Source organism: Hoplias malabaricus, chromosome X2 (assembly GCF_029633855.1).
Source record: "Hoplias malabaricus isolate fHopMal1 chromosome X2, fHopMal1.hap1, whole genome shotgun sequence".
NCBI lineage: Eukaryota > Metazoa > Chordata > Actinopteri > Characiformes > Erythrinidae > Hoplias > Hoplias malabaricus.
Genome location: NC_089819.1, coordinates 5,078,210 through 5,101,454, shown reverse-complemented (window position 1 = coordinate 5,101,454; position 23,245 = coordinate 5,078,210). Strand labels below are relative to the sequence as shown.

Genomic DNA, 23,245 nt, shown 5'->3' with positions numbered 1-23,245 from the left:
CTATTTAATTTTCTTAATTTAATTAATCCTAAAAGATTAGTGTGTGTTAACAGTGATTTCTGCTGCTATTAGCTACACTCTTCACTAGTACACACCTTGATTTGTGTGCACATATACAACATATTTTTTATAATCTTGGTAAGAAAGCTTCAAATCCAATGGGGCGCTGGAGGAGCTGCACATGAGCCTAAATCCCCACAGCAGTGTTCTAACATCTATTGTAAAGCCTTCCCAGAAGAGCAGAAGCTCTGACTGCAGGATATAGCGAACAACCTCCCTGTAAATACCCTTTATTTTAGAAGAAATGTTGGATGAACAGGTTTCCACAAAACTTTGGCTATGCAGAGTAAACTGACACCGCTGACATTTGTTATTATATGTAATAGTATGTCGTACAAATTAACACAATTTCAATGTATACTGTTTTTCTCTAACCTGGTCTGGGTGGCCCACCGTCCTGCACGTTTTATAGCTTCCCTTGCTCAACTTCTTGGGAGCGGGAAATCACTAAAATGTATGGCCTTTTATGGGACAGTAGGAACTTGAATAATATTTTTTGACTATATGTTCCTGAAAAAAAAAAACGCAAAGCAAGAAAAGCAGCTACAATGGGACATATGTTTTCCCTGGATTTTGAATGAAACTACTCTGAATCTCTCCACTGGAAAATCAGAGAAATAAGAATGACTTATTTTATCCCATGTTTTAGAATTGAGCAGGCCACTAAAACTGAACTAAAAATAGATTAACAAAGTGAGTTTTCATTATATGTCCCACTCAATATTTTGCAGCAGAAAATAGAATGAAATAAAGACACAAAGAAACAGTAGGAATGAGGGAAACAAAGATAAAAGACAAAGAAAGAATTATGTTTTTTTTTCCATTGGCTCTTCTTTACTCTTCCAGTCTGGAAAGTCATGGATCCAGGCAACCTTCTACAAGAGGGAGTGTGTGAAGTTTTTGCCGGCATCACGGGACCATCACAGGTGGGCTTCTTGATTGTGTTTTATATGCATTGCCTTCTCAGTTTATTAATCATAACAAAAAATAAATTAGTTAAAAAAAATGTTCATGATAATCCTTCCTGTGTGTTTCAGGTGTTCTCCCGTGTGTCACGTTTGCCAAAACCTAGTCAGGTATGAGTTGTTTTTTTAAGAATGTTTTATTTAATTTTTTTTCCAGACTTCCCCAGTTCTCTCCAGAGCCACCAGCATAGACAATGAATGCTTCCTCATGGCACATGAAGCCTATGGCTTCTTTTCCAACTGCTGCTAACACAGAGGCACAAGACAGTTCAACTTACCCTTGGAGGAGGATAAATGTCCAGATTTTTTATTGACAGCTAACAGCTGCCTAGCAATGTGCTTGTTATGCAGGGTCATCCTAAATACACAGAGAGATAGCTGAGGCATCACCAGAGATCCCCCACTTGTATTTTCTCCATCACTCACTTTTACTGACTCTGATTCACTTTCTCACTCCCTCTCAGATGCTACTGTGGGAGGTTGATAGGAGAGCATACAGAGCTGGACTCTTCTGGTGTGTTTTCTACCTCAGCAGATGAGGAGCTGTGGTCAGTTGTCTGGCACACTAAGGCCAGCCCCACTGATGCCTTTGGCTCCATCGACTTCCAGGGGAGCACAAAACGCTCTTGCCGCGCCAAGGTCAGTATCCAGACAGTAAGAATGAGTATATATATTAAATACCCAAAAAACTATTTTTTTTTTCCAACAGTCTTTTAATCGGTTCTTAGAACTACATCAGGGGGGACCTTGCACAGTACTGTAAACATCACCAGAAACCATAAGCTAATAGTGTAAACTAGCTACACTACATGGCATATCAAGGTTTGCTTCTGAAATCAACTGTACAAATAGGATGTTAGTCTCAAAATACTGCAGTAACAGCTTCTATTCTTCATGGAGGACTTTAGACTAGATAGTGAAAATGCTGTTAGGATCTGATGGCATTTAACTACAAACCCCTATTTCAAAAAAGTTGGGACACTGCACAATGTGAGTAAAAACAAAATGCAATGATGTGCAAATTATTTTAACCCTAAATGTTATGGAAAATAAGTACAACATTTTAGATGTTGAAACAGAATATTCATTGTTTTTGCCTTTGAATTTGCCTTTGAATTTGATGCCAGCAACATGTTTCAAAGAATTTGGGACAGGGGCATGTTCTCCACTGTGTAACATCCCTTCTACTTTTAACATCACTCTGGAAACATTTGGGAAACAAGGAGACCAATAGCTGTAGTTTTTGAAAGGGAAATATTTTCCCATGTTTGCTTGTTATGGAATTTCAACTGCTCAATAGCTCGGGGCCTCCATTATAGTGTTTTTTGTTTTTTAACTTACCAGCTCTTTTCAGTGGGTGGCAGGTCTGGACTCTTTAATTAAAGGTACTTTTCCACTACTCGACTTGAGTCAGCTCTTTTGTTTTCCATTAGGCAAATCTGGTACCTGATCCCTGGAATGAGTACTTTTTTAGTCCATGCCAAGTAGAAGAGTATGGACTGTATGTGACATGAAAACCTTACAGATAGCTGATTGGTCAGAGAGACTGGTTTACACAGCAAAATGCAGAAATCCAGCACAAATTAACTACTTGTAAAATCTCCAAGCTACAACAGAATTTTGTGTGTTTGTTTTATCCAACTCACAACAGCAGCTCTTAAAATTACCCTGTGGTGTTTTAAAAAGGTCCAAACTCACCTTGGATTGGTGACCGCCATGCAATAGAAAAGCACCATTAGAGTCTTGCTGTTGCAATGCATGCAGAGTGTGCACTGGCCTCGTCTTAGTGACATAGACAAGGCCAACCTTGAAAAAGGCAGTATGTCCACTCATAACAAGCCGAGGCACCATCCATTAATTGTGATTTGTCAGTCCACAGGATACTTTTCCACTTTGTCTCAGTCTTAATCTTAAATCTTAACTTTAATGGCCAAATAAAGACAACAACAAAATCTGCATTTTATCACCTTCAGAACATATCGAAATTCAAAGGGTATGTGTCACAACCAGACTTAGAAAAACTCATTCATGCATTCATCTCTAGCAGGCTGGACTACTGCAATGGTCTCCTTACTGGACTTCTAAAGTCCACAGTTAGATAGCTTATTCAAAATGCAGCAGCTAGAACTCTCACCAGAACCAAGAGAACCGAGCACATCACTCCTGTCCTCAGGTCACTGCAATGGCTGCAAATTAAACACACAATCAATTTTAAAGTGTTATTAATTGTTTATAAATCAATAAACTGCCTCAGACCAAAATATATTTCAGATGTGCTAGAAGTATATGAACCCAGTAGGCCCCTCAGATCACTCGGGACTGGTCAGCTAGTGGTGCCCCAGGTCAGAACCACACAGGGTTGCTTTCAGTCACTATGCTGCCTGCATCTGGAACAGACTCCCGGAAGATATCAGATTTGCCCCAAACATTACCATCTTCAAACCTAGACTAGAGACCTTCCCGTGCCTTTGAGTAGCGCTGCACTTAGATTGAATTAAAAGTATTGATTTACTTATTTTATTTCTAGTACCATTTTAATAACGGTCCTTTTTTATTACTCTGTTTTTATTGTTTTAAATTTTACTGAATAGCTTTTAATCATTTGAATTTTTTAAATTATATATCCTGTTTTAATTCTACCTTATGATTTCTAATTGTTTTTATTTTCTTTTACTTTTTAAATTCTACTGTAATTTTTCTATATCGCTCTGTAAATCAATTTTGCAATAAAGCAATTTGAATTGCTATTGTGTACAAAAGGTGCTCTATAAATAAACTTGCCTTGCCTTGCCTTAAATGAGCTTGGACCCAGAGAAGGCGACTGCATTTTTTGATCCAGTTTCTTGATCATTTCTTCTTTGCATTTGCGTTTATGAATGCAGCGAGTCCATAAATCACTGCTCATGCAAAATTGATATTGCACTTAGTCTTTTATTTCTGTTCAGCAAATAAATAAAAAGAAACTAAATATGTAATTTGATTCAAGGAAATATAATTGGGACGAGGAAATCCCTGTAATATACAGACATGAGTTTTTATTTGATATGTTCTCGCTACAGTTTTGCATCTCTTTCATTTGTGGTTGCGTTATGTCTGCAGTTTGTGCGTCTGTCCTGTGACTCAAAGTCTGAGCAGCTGTTGTGTCTGATGCTGAAGGAGTGGAAGATGGTTCAGCCCAAACTGCTCATATCAGTGCATGGAGGCACAGAGAACTTCCCACTGCCACCCAGAGTGGGACAGGCTTTCAGCAAGGGTCTCATCAGAGCTGCAGAGACAACTGGAGCCTGGATCCTCACTGATGGGTTTAATACAGGTGTGTGTGTTTGCGTGTGTTTGACTGTTCAAAGTGTAATTATTTTATTTGTAAAAACAGGTATAAAATGGCTCTGTTACGCCAGGCCTGTACAATGTTTTTTGAGTCTACGTTATATACATATTCATACTAAAGTCACATGCACAGCTTCAGCTTAAATGGCTGGATATTTGAGAATTTGCTACATTCATTGTCTGTAACCGCTTATCCAATTCAGGGTTGCAGTCGATCCGGAGCACCCTGGAGCACCAGCCCTTCGCAGGGCGACACACACACACACGTCACCAATCCACCTACCAACGTGTGTTTTAGCATCGTGTGAGAAAACCAAAGCACAAGCTGACACGCAGAACACACCAAACTCCTCACAGACAGTCACCTGGAGCAGGACTTAAACTCAGAACCCTAGGACCCTGGAGCTGTGTGACTGCGACACTACCTGCTGCGCCACCGTACCACCCCTGGCTACAATCTCAGACGCAAAATTAACATCACAATTTAAAGTATATTGGAGGATATGCATTGCATATATATATATATATATATATATATATATATATATATATATATATATATATATATATATATATATATATGCAAAACCGTACAAATGAAGACATAATATCAAAAGTAGATCATTCACCTGTGTGCTCAGTATACGTCTTCTTTAGTTTTTGACCCAGTTCTTAAAAAAAAAAAAAACAAAAAAAAACATTCAATGCTCATAAAATCATCAGATTAATTCGCAATTTTCATCGGTTTGAGGACGAAGCCCAAAGGACAACTCACGTTACACAATGTTCTTTCCACCTAGATAGAAATTTCCACCAGAGAGGTCTCCAAATCCCCCAAAAGTTAGACGGTGCAACTTTAATAAGGCCAGAAACATTCATTCATTCATTCATTCTCTGTAACCGCTATCCAGTTCAGGGTCGCGGTGGGTCCAGAGCCTACCTGGAATCATTGGGCGCAAGGCGGGAACACACCCTGGAGGGGGCGCCAGTCCTTCACAGGGAAACACACCTACGGACACTTTTGAGTCACCAGTCCACCTACCAACGTGTGTCTTTGGACTGTGGGAGGAAACCGGAGCACCCGGAGGAAACCCATGTGGACAGGCCAGAAACAGTAACTCTTTTTTTGTCTTGACTCTGTGAAGGAGTTTCTCTGTATGTTGGAGATGCTGTGAAAGTCCATGGGACTTATGAGCGGAGGAAGAGAAACATCATTGGGATCACCCCATGGGGGCTTATTGAGAATCACAACGATCTAATAGGACGAGATGTGAGTTTATTTTCTCTCTCCTTGCTCTATCATACACAGTTTCTGTACTGAAATTCGTTGTTTTTGACTGAAAGGAATGTTAAATTAGGAAGTGTCCAAAACCTAATTCCTAAAGTGTCCAAAAGTCTAATTCCTTTGGCTTATCCAGGTGTTGCGGCACTACCAGACTCTGGGTAATCCTCTGAGTAAACGATCTAGTCTCAACGGCCTTCACTCCCACTTCCTCTTAGTGGATGATGGAACTATTGGGAAATCAGGAGGCCAGCTGGAACTGAGGAGGAACCTGGAGAGGCATATCCACAGGCAGAGGATCCACCCCAGTGAGTGTGGGTTCAGGGTCTGAATGTGACTTTTTACACAGCGCTGTATTTTTTTTCTTTACAGTGTGTTACTAAAACAACTACTCATTAATTTATTCATTTATATTCTGTACCTGCTTCATTCTGATGGGGGTGACTATAGGCACTTTTCCACTGAATGGTACCTACTCTTCTCTAATGGGTTCTACTCAGCTTTTTTTGATTTTGCTATTTGCCAGAGAGACTTGTAAATCTTGATGAAATGCAGACATCCTATGGTAAAGTCCTCCAAGCTCTGGTAGATCACATTTGTTTTTATCTGACTCTTTATTTGAATTACACTGTGTTTCTTTTAAAGAGGTACAAACACTCCTTGGAGTTTTGACAGATGAAAGACTCAAGTGAGAGGTGGATGGTGCAATAAGAAACGGAAAAACTACTCATGTGGGGAGCTCAGTCCCAAAAACAAAAACAGCACACAAATATGATGAGTAAACAACACTGCACCTTACTGCTGTTGTTGTGGTTTCCAAAGCCCAGGTTCCTATTAGCGGTGGTGTTTTGCAATGTCACAGGCTACATTTCAGGGAGGGGGACAGAGTGGAAAACCAACCAGGGACCATGTGCCAAAAAAGCGAGTATAGCAGAGTAAAGTTAGTATAATGTAGCGGAACAATGCCAAATTAATCCCATAGTCTGCCCAGGATTATTGAGCACAAAGAAGGAACACTCACTAGATAGGGTGGGCACCAGTCCATCACAGTGCACCATACAAACACACATTCACTCACACAACGTCACACAGCTAATCCCCCTGCCAAAATGTGGTTTTGAATTGTGGGATGAAAACAGAGCACCCAGTGGAAACCCACATAGACACAGGGAGAACACAGTTTTCCACAGTTCTATAATGAAATCTTATACAAACCATAACACGTTTCCACCTCTCTTTCTGGAGAAGAGAATGTAATGAACACAACATTAAGGTACATTTACACGGTCTCTAACTTTAGTGACAATAATGTACCTGCACTTTAAAGGACACAAGGAACTGACAATGCACATGTGAAGTTTGTAAAAAAAAATGTTAGTATTCACATATAGATCTGTATGTGTGTGTGTGTATCCTCAGGACTAGCTCAGAGAGTTCCTGTGGTGTGTGTCGTGGTAGAGGGGGGTCCTTCGATCCTCTCCACCGTGCTGGACTATGTGAGCAGGTCTCCTCCTGTACCCGTTATTGTGTTCGAGGGCACTGGCCGAGCTGCAGATCTGCTTGCACTGATACACAAGCAAACTGCAGTGGACAGGTGGGGGTTTTCGGCTACGTGACCTGAGCTGAAAGTTATATTATACTCATCAGAACTCATCAGAACTGCAAGCACTCCTTTTTTATAACATCCATTACTCTGTCCTTCAGGGAAAAGGGAAAATATTTTTGAATTGTCCTTATCTTTATGACTCTCTCATCACACTACGTTACCAAGCAGTTAATATAATGTCACTGAACAGCTCAACACACTTGGAGGAGAACACAAACCGCTTGTTTCTCTAATAAACCCATCATGTGCATTGGTTACCATTTGGAGTCATGTGGGGTCCATACTCATCAAGTTTTCTCTTTTAAGCTCCACTTGTTCTACATTCTTTGCTTAATAGACTCTGTTTGTATTTATTTCCTATAGGAAGGTGGAAGGGGCTATTAAGGAGGATTTCCTGCAGCGCATTCAGAGTTTTTTTGATGTGGCAAGACCTGAGGCATCTCAGCTCTTCAGCGTGCTCGCTGATTGCATGGAGTACAGAGAGGCAGTGAGTACCCAAAGCTCTGAAAGCTCAGATAAATAGATATGTGCTCAGTGCCCTTTCAAAATCGAGGCAAAAACTCACAAACTGACAATAAGCAAGCAAAACCTGATTATTTATAAATGTAAAATACAAAATGTGTAGTTAAATATGGAAATATTCTCTTTATGAAGCTCTTGATATAAATGACAGTGATCCTGTTTGCAGTTATAGATTTTTATGGTTATGAGGTCTCACTTTTTTTTCTTCAGAACATTGATCTTTTGGATATTAATAATTAACTTTTTCCCTCCTCTATGATAGATTTTCAATGAACTTTGGAGCATTTGAACATAGCTATGAGGATTTGATTGCTTTAAGCCACATTAACATTAGTGAAGCGAGATACAGATGATTAGTTCCACTCCAACTCATCCTACAAGTAATGGATAGTGCTCCATCATTCCATAAAACAGTTGCTCCGTAGCCCAGTGGTACCTTTTCCCCCTCTAGTCATCACTTGGTATTTAGCATGGTGAGATTAAGCAGACCTGCAGCTGATTGATAGCATTCCACTCTACAGCCAACGCTTTTCTATGGTGTTAATAGAGACATTACAGTCTCCAGATATTGATTCATGTAAGAAGTATTGTGAGTGTTGATTCGTTAGATCAGATATATCGCTTTCTTGTAGCCGGACAATCAGTTATTGCCCCTCCTTAAACCCTCATGTCCAATCAACCATGTCAGAGATTTGCATCAGTGTATTAAAAACAAGGAAAGGTTATCACTCTTTGACCCTTTCTTACCCTTACACTGCTATTTTCTTTTTTCTTTTCCTGTCCTTATCTGTCTTCCTTGCTTTGCATTTCTTTATGTTTGCTGATGAACAACAACTGTTGTGTGTGTGTGTAAGTTATCCCATAGGGCATGTGTGTATGAACTCATGGAGAGATTAGAAATGAGATAATCTGCTTGCATAAGGAACAGAATTTACTGCAAAAACAGGAGTTTCCAAAACGGGTGTTCCAAAAATATTTCAAACCTATAGAGAAAATGAGACTACTAACAGATGATGTCACCAAAACTGTCCTCGTCAGATAAACCGCATTTCAGATTTTCCTTTGAGAGAGAGAGAGAGAGAGAGAGAGAGAGAGAGAGAGAAACTTAAGCTCTTGCTTCAGATTTGAACAATTCCACAAGTTGAAATGCAACCAGCTTTTAAGACTGGACTAAGGATGTGTGGAAAAATATCCCTGTAGATGTCTTTAAAAACAGCACCAAAGGATGGCCACAGTAAACACAGAATATTTTGATATTATCTTTGATAAGTGAGGATTTTATGACATTTTCTCTTATGAAAATACACGATCATACGTTGTGACCATGTAACTGATCACACATCACTTCCCCTCTGTACCTCTGTTTCTCCTCCTGTATCTACTTATGTGGCTCCTTAAGCCTGGCTGTGGAAAACAGCTAAATTGCATACAAGTAATTTGCATCTGACATCTACAACATATAGACCCCCTTTCAACAACAGTGTTTTCAGTTTTACGCTTCCACCCATGATCTCACTCACTCTCCAAACCTCATATGTGCACACCTAGGAGAAGCAACTTAGGAGAACAACTGCAAATAGCCTTCACATCTTTGGTACGAAGGTGTATATTTTAAAATGTTCTTTCAATGCCTCTGCCCACTTCAAATTCGCATATATGTAAACTATGTATTCACAGGTATAAATAAAATTGTTAAAAGAAAGACAAGTTTTCAGTAAAAGTCTTTCAGCAAGTTTTAAAAATATAATCCACTAAACATGTAATAAGAAAGAACTAATAAGCTTTTAATAAGCTATGTTTGAGGTTGTTGTACTATGTATTTTCTTCTTCAATTATAATATTTTGTCTCCCCAGCATCCCTGGTGGAGAAGCAGCTCAGTATCTCAAAATGTCCACCACCATACTTCACTGTAGGTGTGGTGTTGTTGGACTTAAACAAACAACGGTCAAACAATCTTTCTCCAAACATGAGCAGAATTATTTGTATTTTGAGCATAAAAGTTTGTATTTTTGTTTTGTCTGACATCATTACACTGTTCCAGAAGAGTTTCTGATTTCTTTACAGGCTCATTTACCCTTCCTCCTGTGTTAGCTTTCTGTTACCATCTCTTATGTAAATGGGTCGGTTTTGACCTGTGTCTTAAATCAGCCGTAAGATAACCCTAACAACAATAAATTATCAAAAAATGTCTTTCTTACCTCTTGTTTACCTTGTTAGGCTTCTTTATCCATGAAAGGATTGGTTTTAATTTTTCATTGTTGCATACTGTAAACTGGAGTATCTCTATTTACTGGAGTATACTCTACAAAACACAAACTCTAAACCCTAACACAAGAGGAAGGTTAAACAGTATCCATAATATCCATGATACTTTTGCATCAAAGTTTTACATTTAAATTAAATTCCATGCATTGGTATTCTTTTCAGATTACTATTTATGACTCAGAATCTGAGGATCCTCTTGAAGCAGATGTTGCCATTTTGAAGGCTTCACTCAAAGGTATAGCGCCCTGTTCTGAAACTCAGCTCTTGAAGAAAGTAAGTTTTGTTTTATATTTTGGAATTAATTTGTTGACTTGTGTTCTCTGTGCTGTTATAAGGCACTCCGGCAGAGAAGTTAAGTGTTACTTTGGCCTGGGACAGGGCTGACATTGCTCAGGAACACATACTGGTGTACACACAACAATGGAAGGTGTGGTATGAATATGACGATATAGCCAACGATTTAACAAGAGCTGTGTATAATCCATTTTGTAGATACTTTGTTTAAGCAAATTAATAATTAGCTTAAGTGCTTCTAACAAGGAACATTGTGCATTTTATATATAATGAGATAAAATATACTAAGAGTGTAATATTGATTATTGTTGCTGTTTCTGATTATTAACACTCTAAATTTGGGAGACAGCTAACTGCAACTGAAAGCAAACACAGACTGAATGTGGGTGGATAGTAAAAAGGGCAATGAAAATCCTTGAAAATGGTCATTTAAAATGCCCAATTATTAGAAACTTTAAAAGTACTGTACAAGCTACATACTGTAGTAGTCATACATACTGAAGATAGTTTTGAATAGGGTGTAATTATTTCTGTATTACTATACATTTATGCTGTGTATTTTTTGTTAAAGGTGGGGACTCTGGAGCAGGCCATGCTCAAAGCTCTGATGATGGACCGCGTCAGCTTCGTAAAGCTGCTGATAGAAAACGGCATGACTCTCAAACACTTCCTTACCGTGTCTCGCCTGGAGGAGCTCTACAACACAGTAACATACTTAAAAGAGCTATCATTTACAGTAGATCTCTGAAAAGGAGAGAGAAATTATAATACAAACCAGATTTAAAGCAGCACTAGGTAAGGGGTTTTGCCCCTAATTTCAAAGAATGCAATTTGCTTTTAGAGCACTGTCCTGAAATCAAGGTTGGGTGGTGTGTGGGTTCCTACCCTCCTCCAAATGTTACATAGTGCAGATTCTGCAGTGCTGAGCCCAAATTAGAAGCACCAGAGGCTCTATTCTCCCTATTACAGGTCAGTGAAGCATCACAATGATTTCGAACCTGTAATTTTAAGGTGAAAATAGTACCTAGTCTTGCTTTAATACTTGTTTGGAACATCCAAGAGTTCTATTTAATTTTACAGTTTACCTCAGTTCATTCCCTGTTAAAGTGGTTATTATGCTCCTTGTGCTACTGTACTACTAGTACTGCTAATACAGTGACTGAATTAAATGAGTGTACATAAAATCCTGGGGAAAAAGGTAACATTTATATTTACAGAAGTAAGAAACATCCATAACTTTGAAGGGAAGTTGAATTATTACTCTTAAAAAAGTGATCAAAACATCATTTGATCATGCTAAAACATTCAAATGACCTCTCTGTTTCTAAACTCACTTTCCATTTCCACTCTCTTTCTCTTTCTGGGATCGGCCAGTCGATTGCACCATGCATGTTGGTCGATTGCACCTCATTTAAACAATGGGAATATGCCTTTTCCCATGTGAAAATAATTGAGTCCAAATATTGGTCAACGCTTCAATTGCTTCAATAAAACAAAATTAAGAGCCCCCTGTGTCACATATTGACATGGTGGGGACCTCTTTGCATCATATTTGGATGACTGAAAGCAGAAATACTCATACTGTTTCCACCAGGGGTGCTGACCAAGATGTGCATGTTAGATTGCCTCTCATTTAAATAATGTGAATCAGTCTTTTCTCCCAAAAAAATGTATATCATTGTGACCTTCCCCCTGTACATTCCCAAAATGGACTAGAGAATGACCAACACAATAATACACTGTCTAATAGAATGGACAGTGTGTGGACACAGTACTTTAGAAACTCCAGCAGCACTGCTGTGTCTGATCCATATGTGCCAGTGCAACAGACACTAAAACACCACCACCATGACTTCAGTGTCACTGCAACGCTCAGAATGATCAACCACTCAAGTAATACTTGTTCTGTCGTAGTCCTATTGGCATTGGCCTGAAAATAAGGCTAACAAATTATATAGAACTACAAAGTGCAAGTGGAGCTCATAGACAGTGAGTGTAGAAACAAGGAGGTAATTTACGTGTCATGGATGATCGAAGTGTATATAAAGTGTATAAAAATTTAGCTGATGATAGTTTATATCTGGGATTTTATGTACATTCTGATACACTGCAGTATGTTCTTTTTCTAAAATTGAATATTATTTTTCTCCTCGCAGCAGAAAGACGCCTCTGATCATTTCTTACATCACATCGTTGAAGATGCCAAAAAGGTATAGAAGCGAAATGAAAACTGGCTTATAGATATGACTGGTGACACAATATTTAGTGTTCTCCTCCAAGTGTTTGGAGCCTTCCAATGGCATTGTCGGTTTGAAAAGACCCTCCAAGGTGTGACAGGGGACCTAGCAGGTTGGAGGGACTGGATATGACTTAATCTGGGGGAAAATGCGTTTGCCTGTAAATAACATATTACATAGCATCATTTAGTTTAAAGAAAGACTTTCCTTTGTTACGGTAACTCACATCTATGTTGTCATTCTGTATTTTTCTCTAGTGTCGTCTTCCTGTGGGACATAAAATCTCGCTGATTGATGTGGGCATGGTGATTGAGCGCCTTATTGGAGGAGCGTATCGGAGTACATACAGACGCAAGAGCTTCAGAGCCGTCTACAACCGCATTAATACAGCACTGAAGGTCTGTACATTTCTTAGTCTTTAGTGTCAGCTTATGATCCAGAGCTGGTTTAATTTAAAACTAAATCTGATTCAACTTAGAGGGTCAGGTTAACAATATTGTACCTTTACAGAGATAAGTCTTGGTTCCTTGCTCAATGTTGTTGTTTAAAGACAACATATATAAAGAACATAAAGAACATTGAACAACTTCATGTTTTATTGCAAAGACAGCAGAGTAGTCTTATTTGTTTGTTTTTTTGTATTTTATTATTGAGAGAAATACACTATGGAAAACTAGTTTGTGCAACTGTAAGGCAGTGGGCCTTATATTAACTGCAAGGTCAGGCTTATGCACATTCTCTCCTTATGTATAGCATGGTCCTCCCTCTCCCATTTGTATTTCAAAGTCTTTAGTTGGATTTAAGACATTAATTTTTACCCTGTCTAGCCAATGGGTTTTGTTAAAAGCACTCAGTGACTATTCATTCCTTCATTTATGTTCTGTAACTACTTCCTGATTAGGGTCACGTAGGGTCCGGAGCCTACCAAGAATCACTGGGTGCAAAGGCTCACAGTGGCTATTACACAGTTCAGTTCAAAAGATATATAAATATGATCATGGAAAAAGTAAAAAAAAAAAAAGTAACCAATAAATTGTTGGCTTTGTATTATCTGGAATTTAAGGCTGGAATTGGATAAACACTAAATGTTGAAGTGGGCCTTTAGTTGTACTGACACAGCTAAGCAGGTCTCAGTTTAACAGCACTTAAAGGGATGTCTACAATTGTGGCGAACTGCAAATCTGTCTAGTTTGTGTATTTTCAGAATCTATGCATCTTTTAAGAAGGAAAGGTACAGTACCCGCCAAAGGTTTGGAGACATCTTCTCATTAGTCATTGGTGGAATAGGGCTATTCACTGAACAGAACTGTGTACCAGCCCGACCTCTGCACAACCCAAGTCATGGTCTCACATGAAGAACAGTTCATGTGAACAGCGAGCAGTTCTACAAACTAACTCTTAACAAGGCCACAGCATTCATTCATTCATTCATTATCTGTTACAGATAATGAATGAATGAAGGCCACAGCAGTTCACTGAAAACCACTTCAGGTGACGACCTCATGAATCTGACTGAGAAAACGCAGTGTGTGTGTAAAGCTGTCTTCAAAGAAAAAGGGGGCTACTTTGAAGAATCTAAAGTATAAAACATATTCTGCTTGGATTAACACTTTTTTGTTTACTGCATATTGCATATTACCATGTGTTCCTTCAAAATACATTTACAATGTAGAAAATAATAAAAAAAACATACAAAAACCATTGAATGAGAAGATGTCCAAATTTTTCGACTGGTACTGTACGTTCACAATATGTGGAAAATGGCCCAAAACAAAGGAAACCCTCCGTGAGGGGCGTGTCCAAACATTTGACTGAATGTTTGAGGAGAAAAACGACTTGTTGTTTGTACGTGGCTGAATTTTAATGTGTCAGTAAGTTTTTATTTACCACATGAATTACCACAGAAACTCATTTGTAACTTGAGCTGTTTAGTTTTGTAGTGGTTTCAGTCTGCATTTGCTTTCATGAAGTTAGCAGTTTCCTGAATTTAGAGTTTTTCAAAATAAAAGCCACTGATGACGTAAGCGTGCTCGGGCTCGGAACATTAAAACGCAGTGTGAGCACAGGCCAGCGGGGGAGTGGGGAGGATATCAATTGGGCCAAGTGTCAGTACACACTTATGTACATTGTTGATGTATATACGGAAATAGTACACATTTGACATGCCTTTAAAAGTGGAACAATGTTTATCCTCATGTCTGAGATTCTGAAATACTCATATTTTAAAATGGCCACTTCCATGAAGGGAACCCTCTCTATGGTGCACAAACTAATTAATTTAGTAAATACAAAGCAATAGCAGTTTTTATCTCTTATGAGTCCCACTGAATACTCTTTAATAGTCCACTGTTGTTTTATGTAGCTTACATTATAATTTGAATCATATCTTAGTCACATAAGGTCTGTTTTACTGACCTCTAATGATGTTGCATAGGAAGGCCGTCAGGACAGAGCAGGCTCCTTGACCAAGTCCAGAAAGACCAGCGTCGACCCTTCAGAGTCCAGACAACCTCGTGGCCACTTCTTCAGGACGGCAGAGCCTTACAGAAGAAGGGTGCTTTATTAAATTCTGATTATACTCTCTCTAATTAGTAGTGTATTTCATGGACTTTGAATTAATTTTCAACCCTGAAGTAAGTTTCCCTGTTTAACTTGTATGATTTCCTCATATTTAATTTTTCTCTTTTACTCATTTAATGAATGGGTTCACCAAAATGTCAGATATGCCCAATTGTCTAAACATTGTCTAAACATTTTCCTTTAGTTTTCTACTGGAATGATGAAGCTAATGTTGTTAACAAGGGTGGCATGGTGGTGCAGCAGATAGTGCCGCAGTCACACAGCTCCAGGATCCTGGGGTTTTGGTTCAAGTCCTGCTCCGGGTGACTGTCTGTGAGGAGTTTGGTGTGTTCTCCCTGTGTATGTGTGGGTTTCCTCCAGGTGCTACGTTTTTTTTCCCCCACGATCCAAAAACACAAGTTGGTAGGTGGATTGGTGACTCAAAAGTGTCAGTAGGTGTGAGTGTGTGAGTGAATGTGTGCTGCTCTGTGAAGGATTGGCGCCCCCTCCAGGGTGTGTTCCCACCTTGCGCCCAGTGATTCCGGGTAGCCTCCGGACCCACCGCGACCCTGAACTGGATAAGCGGTTACAGATGAATGAATGAATGAATGAAGTTAACAAGCCATGGAAGGTTAAACCACCGGTGCTACACATCAGTCATGCTGTTATATATAAATTGAAAAAGAGTTTTTTTAATTGCCATTGTGCTGTTAAATGACAGCTATGGTTTTCCAGGTGATTGAAAATGTGCTGTGAATAATTGATCACGCTTCATGATGAAAGCTATGCGAGCTCAGATAGTGATACATAGGGTAATTAGTTCTGGATCACAAACAACACTCCGATTCATCCCAAAAATATAGGATGGAGCTCTTAGTACATGATATCACTTTTCTATGGAGATAATGCAAGGTGTGTGTGCACAACTGATGCCTGAATTTATTAATTATAAGGTGTTTCTAAGTCTGACACCTCTTGTATTAGACATATGTTTGTAACACTGACATATAGTGTCAGAAAACACACAAGTCAATTTGACATTAACTTGTAATGTACATTTGCCTGGAAGATCCATTATGGCTCTTGTTAACCCATTTTCGCTAAGAAAGTCAGGATCTAATGTGGTCCATCTACACAGCTCTAAACGATATTTATTGTTTATTTATTTATTTACATATTATTATTATTTACATGGTTATTTTTTATTTGCTTTACTATTCAGGAGAGGCCGTCTGTGCCACATGACTCAGAGCTAGAAGCTACAGCGGAGCTCGGTGACTCGTCTCTGTTTATATACAGCGTTAATGACCTGTTCGTGTGGGCAGTTCTGAAGCGCCGGCAGCAGATGGCGCTCTTCCTGTGGCATCACGGCGAGCAGGCCATGGCCCGAGCAGTAGTGGCCTGCAGACTCTACAGGGCCATGGCTACAGAAGCCAAGGAAAGTGACATGGGGGACAGCACTGCTGAGGAATTAAAGAAATATTCACTGTAAGTCTGCATGGCAGTCTTTCTATTAAAAGAAAAATATGTAAATATGAAACTTGTATTTGGTAACTTTAAAAGAGGACAACATGGAACCAGGGTGCGATTCACTCACTCGCACTCAGATATAGTTTGAAAATATTTACAAAAGGAAGAGCCTCAGAACATAATGTATATCAGAGATGATCAATCATTTGCACAATGCTACCAAACTGGGAGGGTGAACACAATCACATGCTTCCTTTGAGACATGTATAGCTTCACAGCTCACAATCTAACATTATAACAATAAAAGAAGCCTAGTGCGTGTTTTTTCACGTTGATAGGCCACAAGCAATGACTCTACATTAGGCTTTTTCTATTTTTTCCATACCATTATACAGTCTCAAAATGGTGTACAGTATTACCATGGATGTGCTGCATTGTCGGGCTTCTTTTGTCGAGCATGTTTCGATGACCTAAACTCTCATGAAGACATTAGTCTCAAAATACTTGACAAATGCGTAAAGGTAAAATGTTTCACAATTCACAGATGAATACGTCCCAATCTGTGTCTCACGGTCTGCAGTTAAATTTATAAATACTTGTTTTTGCTTTTCATATATATCACAATTTTATGCGAAAATAAAAACATTTGTTTAAATTTACATTGCATATATATGTAAAGTCGAAGTCTTGAATTAAAAATGTATTTGTAAATTGTAGAATCTGCATCTCGCGGGTTTTTGCATTTTGTGTCTCTCCATTCACATTTCACCCGATCCAAAAGCAAATGCAGCCTGATCCACGAATGTGGCCAGCAGGTGAACAAGCCACCGCTAGGAGGCACTGTTGTTTTCCCCCAGTGTTTTAGGACTGACCTGTTGCTCTCAGGGCCTCTGCAAAACAACCCCCTGTAGGCGGGACTATGACTCTATTGGCTGCCGCTGTAAATGATGGACAGCTGAGTCTGGCAGCCGATTGGTTAAACTAAAGTGATGATCAATAAGAAGCGCATATTCTGTTTAGGAGCTGTGGGGTTTCTGAGGGAGAGTATTTCTCTGAAACAAATCAGCCGCCTTAACAATCCAATCTCAAAAATACGCAACAGAACGTGTCCCATATCAGTCCAATACGCAACACAGCTTTTAGTGTCCAAATACGGGATGATTTTGAAGTATTTTATTTGACGACCCTAGTCTGCATTGACATTAGGGAAGTTCCGCTGGACTTCAACATCGTTAAACGTCGTTCAAAAGTGTTCCACAGTGATCACCCGCTCTTATCTGTCTGTGAAGCTGATTTCAGCGACTTGGGTGGATTTTTGTTAGATCTTCCACATTAAATGTTGCGCAAATGCGTCTCCATTTAAGATGGTCCCACACGTCCTAAAACAACAGTGCCAACCAGCGGTAGGATGTTCGCCTGCTGGCCACATTTGTGAAATGCAAAAGGAAAATATCAAAATCCAAACACCCGCGAGAGGAAATTAACAAATGCACGTCACGAAAAACACGCGAGTGACTTCATCCACAAACGAAGATTCTACAAATAAATTTTAAATTCGAGACTTCGACTTTACTAGGGGCCCTGTGAAGGACTGGCGCCCCCTCCAGGGTGTATTCCCGCCTTGCGCCCGATGATTCCAGGTAGGCTCTGGACCCCCCGCGACCCTAAATTGGATAAGCGGTTACAGATAATGGATGGATGGATGGACTTTACTAGGGTGAACAGATCTGAGATGGTGAAAAAGAGGACACGGGACTAGTTTGTGAATGAAACGCTTCTCGAAATTCTATGTAAGCTCTAGAAAAACAAAATCCCGGACGTTTGTAAAATTCCGCCTGGACATTTTTTTTAAGTCTAAAAAAGAGGACATGTCCGGGTAAAAGAGGACGTCTGGTCACCCTACCTTTAAAAATGTATGCAATGTAAATTTAAACAAATGTTTTTATTTTCTCATAAAAGTATGATATATCTATGAAAACCAAAAACGTATTTATGAATGTAACTGTATTTGTACAAATTGCAGTCTGTGAGACACAGATTGGGATGTATTCATGTGTGAACAGTGAAACATATCTGTGACTTGTGTTTAATTTGTGGATTAACATTTATGCATTTGTAAAGTATTTTGAGACTAATATCTCTCCATACCTCCCTGTCTCTCTCACGAATGACCACATTTTGCCTTGTACTGAGACACAGAATCTGGACACACCTTACACGTAATCACTTTGAGATACCGTCCACATTACAGCCCAAATGTACTCTACATAATGAAATTGGTAGAATGACATTACTATTTTGAATGGTGCTGATCTCACCTTGTGGCAGATTTAAAGGAGGGTCTATACTCTTTGAGACCATCAAGTTCATTAGGGTGCCACCTACACAAAGTGTGCTCTGTTTTGCCCAGAGAGTTTGGTCAGCTGGCTGTGGATCTCTTGGACAAGGCCTTCAAAGAGAACGAGTGCATGGCTATGAAGCTGCTGACCTCAGAGATGACTGACTGGAGTAACTTCACGTGTTTGCAGATGGCTGTGGCCTCAGGCCTCAGACCCTTTGTGGCTCATTCCTGCACCCAGATGCTCTTGAACGACCTGTGGATGGGCCGCCTCAACATGAGGAAGAACTCCTGGCTGAAGGTGGGATGTCTCATGTGCTATTAGAATGTATGTGTTTTGTGACACTGTGTGATATCCTTTTATTTATAGACAAGAAAAAATATGCCTTTTAATATGCAACTGCTGCAACAACTACTGTTTAAGCTACGCAAGCATGGAGCATGAATTTTTTTTGATTATTATTATTACATATTTGACAAGTCTAATGCTCATATTTAATTGATATATAAACAAATTGTTCTGACTGTACTTTTAACCTCTTAATGTCCCTCTATTTCAGACTGCTCAGATCATTGTGAGTATCTTTCTCCCTGCGGCCATTCAGCTGCTGGAGTTTAAAAGCCAGGCCCAAATGTCCCACATCCCTCAGACACAGGAAGCTCTGCAGTTCGGAAGAGACACACAGAACCCTGCAGCTTTAGAACCTAGAGGAACATCACCAACAGTGAGAGAACCTCTTGAATGTCTATACCTTTATACATTGCTTACATTACTTTCAATGCCAACTTGCTTTTCCATAATCACTTTATTACACCATTTATACATTCATTACAGTACTGAATTTAACATACACTATATGGACACATTTTTTAACCATTTAAAGTTAGTGAATTCAGCTTCTTTAAGGTGCTTGTTGGCCACATTCGACTATGTAAACACAGCTTTAAATACACCATAGGAAAGCACTGGATAAGCTGCACATAAGCCTTAAGTCACCATGCTCTATAATAAGCATTATTTAGAAATGTGTGAATGCAATATTTACTGGGCCGTGGAGCAGTGGTACTGCGTTATATGGAGTGATGGAGCTTTATCCAAAATTTTGGGATGAGTTAGAGCAGTTGTTTTCAAAGCACGCCCTCTCTGCGCAGGGTGGTGGGATGCAAAGCTATTGGGGGTGGGATACTTCATGTAACTTGTAATAATTCCACTGTCAAGTTGATTTGTAACTTTACTTTGATTTGTTTAAGATGACGTTGCAGATTTACATGAATAGATGAATTACAATTACTGGAGTCTGGAAGTGCGTATCAGAGTTGGGCGCTCAAAAATAGTTAGAGTGTCATTTGTGTTTTAGAATTATCATCCATCCATCCATTATCTGTAACCGCTTATCCAATTTAGGGTCGCGGGGGGTCCAGAGCCTACCTGGAATCATCGGGCGCAAGGCGGGAATACACCCTGGAGGGGACGCCAGTCCTTCACAGGGCAACACAGACACACACACATACGGATACTTTCGAGTCACCAATCCACCTGCAACGTGTGTTTTTGGACTGTGGGGGCACCCGGAGGAAACCCACGCGGACACAGGGAGAACACACCAACTCCTCACAGACAGTCACCCAAAGTGGGAATCGAACCCACAACCTCCAGGCCCCTGGAGCTGTGTGACTGCGACACTACCTGCTGCGCCACCGTGCCGCCCTGAGTTATCATCCAACATCATCAAACATCATTCTGGGATTTCAGCTCTCTGATACGTTTGTGGCTGAAAACTGTCAAATCCTCAACAAACTATTCCAAATTCTAGTCTAAATCCTTCCCTGAAAAGTAGAAGCTGTTACTGCAGCAAAGGGCAAGACCGTTTTTGTTAGAAACTGCATTTAATGATTTAATTGTTTTAAAACCATTTGCACCTTTGGCCTGGAGTATAAATTGCCTGTGTTTTATAGCAGATGTAATACAGTATAACAGGATCACTGTTGTTTACTTGTTTTTAAAGGATCAAAGTGATGCAGAGATGGGGAGGACTGGAATAGCTTGCAGGTCAAACCTCAGTGCCCGGTGGATGCCGTGGGCCAGAAAGATCTATGATTTCTACAACGCGCCTGTGGTCAAATTTTGGTTCCACACGGTAAGTCTCCAAACTGTTCCTGATTTCCAGTGCTGCATTTACATGCTGCTGCTGACAGTGCTGATGGTGACAGCATTGTTGACTTTAGCCACTGTTTCATACATGGTTTTGTGTGTAAAAGTGTGATTTCATTCAGAAGGGGATTTGGTTGTGGACTGAGCAGAGTCACAGTGGAAGATTTGGAATGTCAGTGATGTCAAATAATTTAAACCTGTTTGTTCAAAAGCAATTAGAATATTGATACAGGTTTTTACTGTTGTCGTAGATGCGTAAATGTTAATGTAATGTACTGTCAAATGTACAGCAATGATGTTAATGTTTTAATTCAATTCTGTGTCTAAAACGAGTTACAGACTATCAAAACATGAACTCCTAACAGCTATATTTTATGGATTTTCTAAGTTAAAATCGGTGAGCACTTATTATGTTGCACACTCAATGAACCATTACTGTTTATTTGCTGAATGTAACATACTGGGAAAAATTAACATACATTTTGGACTGTGCCAAACTTATAGGTCATTTATGGATATCATTCATTCATTATTTGTAACCACTTATCCAGTTCAGGGTCACCGTGCCTACCTGGAATCACTGGGCGCAAGGCAGGAACACACCCTGGAGGGGGCGCTAGTCCTTCACAGGGCCGCACACACACACACACACACATTCATTCACACCTGTGGACACTTTTTTGAGTCACCAATCCACCTACCAACGTGTGTTTTTGAAGCGTGGGAGGAAACCCACTTGGACATTGGGAGAACACACCAAACTTCTCACAGTCAGTCACCCGGAGCAAGACTTGAACCCACAACATCCAGGTCCCTAGAGCTGCGTGACTGCGACACTACCTGCTGCGCCACTGTGTCAACTTTTGTGCATTAGAATTTGCAGAAAAATGCAGCATGTTCCCTGATTTCATTCACAATATCAATAAAACATATAATTTATCCCATATACTACCTTTGTATATGACTGTATATGATGTGCATACACAGCTTGCATAAATATTTTAGGAATGTTATGTCCTTCTCACAGCATCTTTTGTCTAATATAATTATATGGTCTGTGAAGATGTTCTATCTGGCGTTTCTCCTGCTCTACGGCTACACAGTGCTGGTGAGGATGGAGAAGGAGCCCAGCGTTCCAGAGTGGCTCATCATTGTATACATATTATCTACAGCTCTGGAGAAGATTCGAGAGGTGAGCTCCTCAATGCATCACATTCTGGACTCTCCATAGTACTACTGCACTGCCTCAAATTCCATATTAGGGACCTTATATAATTTGTTTCACTGATACAAGTTTGTAAATAATAATAATGTTTTAACTAATTCAATCATGTATAGTATAATGGAATGTATAAGTGGAATGCTATTGTTTAATTTAAGTTTGAATATCCAAATACATGTATTGTAAGTGGGTGTCATCTGGTTGCTAAGCAAAATCAGCACAGCAGTGCTTTTTATATAATAATAACAACTTAGCTGATGTCTAGCTTTAGTGAAGCTGGCTCTTGATTCCTGTCCTTTGTTAGAAGAGCTTGCATTTTGTCTCGGCAGGTGTTGGTATCTGAGCCTAGGAAGTTCAGGAAGAAGTTGAAGGTGTGGTTTAGTGAGTATTGGAACATGCATGACTTCATCGCCATCCTCCTCTTCTTCACCGGTCTGGCTCTCCGCTGGCAAACAGGTCTGGTCCACACAGCTGGACGCATCATTTACTGCCTGGACATTATCTTCTGGTTCGTCCGAGTTCTAGACCTGTTGGCCATCAACCAGAAAGCTGGACCGTACCTGACCATGATCACCAAGATGGTGTGATTTCATTGCTTCATTCCTTCATTTATCCTTTTATTAATTTTTGCACAGTTCTATAATGAAAGATTATAAATATTCTCCTCCCCTTTTGGAAAAGAGAATGTAATGTACCTTTATGGAACAGAACCGCTTAAACCTCTGTTGTACCATTGACGGTACATTTACACTCTTTGTACCTTTAGTGACCAACAATATACCTGTAGTGTACATTTTTTTCTGAGAGTAAATGCTTATCCTATAACTCATATGTTGCTGCTCCAGAGCATCCCATTCAGTCTTTTACTGTGGAGTATTATACAAACTGTGTTTGCACGGAATCCACTGTGGATGCACCTTAAAAAAGCCATAGATTCCTTTTGAG

At 39.6% G+C, this 23,245-nt stretch overlaps 1 protein-coding gene across 1 annotated transcript in view; it reads left to right on the top strand.

The window, feature by feature from the left end:
- The first annotated feature begins 304 nt into the window (after nt 1-304).
- The window catches only part of LOC136676551 (transient receptor potential cation channel subfamily M member 6-like), a 41,302-nt gene continuing 18,361 nt past the window's right edge, over nt 305-23,245 (top strand). The window contains exons 1-21 of the mRNA XM_066653648.1: nt 305-319; nt 802-986; nt 1,098-1,136; nt 1,490-1,664; nt 4,125-4,338; nt 5,498-5,622; nt 5,771-5,942; nt 7,054-7,228; nt 7,604-7,727; nt 10,191-10,263; nt 10,364-10,455; nt 10,894-11,028; nt 12,479-12,532; nt 12,817-12,957; nt 14,994-15,113; nt 16,341-16,606; nt 18,999-19,227; nt 19,487-19,651; nt 20,933-21,064; nt 22,142-22,270; nt 22,630-22,881. Of these exons, the coding sequence (XP_066509745.1) occupies nt 305-319; nt 802-986; nt 1,098-1,136; nt 1,490-1,664; nt 4,125-4,338; nt 5,498-5,622; nt 5,771-5,942; nt 7,054-7,228; nt 7,604-7,727; nt 10,191-10,263; nt 10,364-10,455; nt 10,894-11,028; nt 12,479-12,532; nt 12,817-12,957; nt 14,994-15,113; nt 16,341-16,606; nt 18,999-19,227; nt 19,487-19,651; nt 20,933-21,064; nt 22,142-22,270; nt 22,630-22,881 (3,012 nt within the window). The remainder of the gene's footprint in view (nt 320-801; nt 987-1,097; nt 1,137-1,489; nt 1,665-4,124; nt 4,339-5,497; nt 5,623-5,770; nt 5,943-7,053; nt 7,229-7,603; nt 7,728-10,190; nt 10,264-10,363; nt 10,456-10,893; nt 11,029-12,478; nt 12,533-12,816; nt 12,958-14,993; nt 15,114-16,340; nt 16,607-18,998; nt 19,228-19,486; nt 19,652-20,932; nt 21,065-22,141; nt 22,271-22,629; nt 22,882-23,245) is intronic.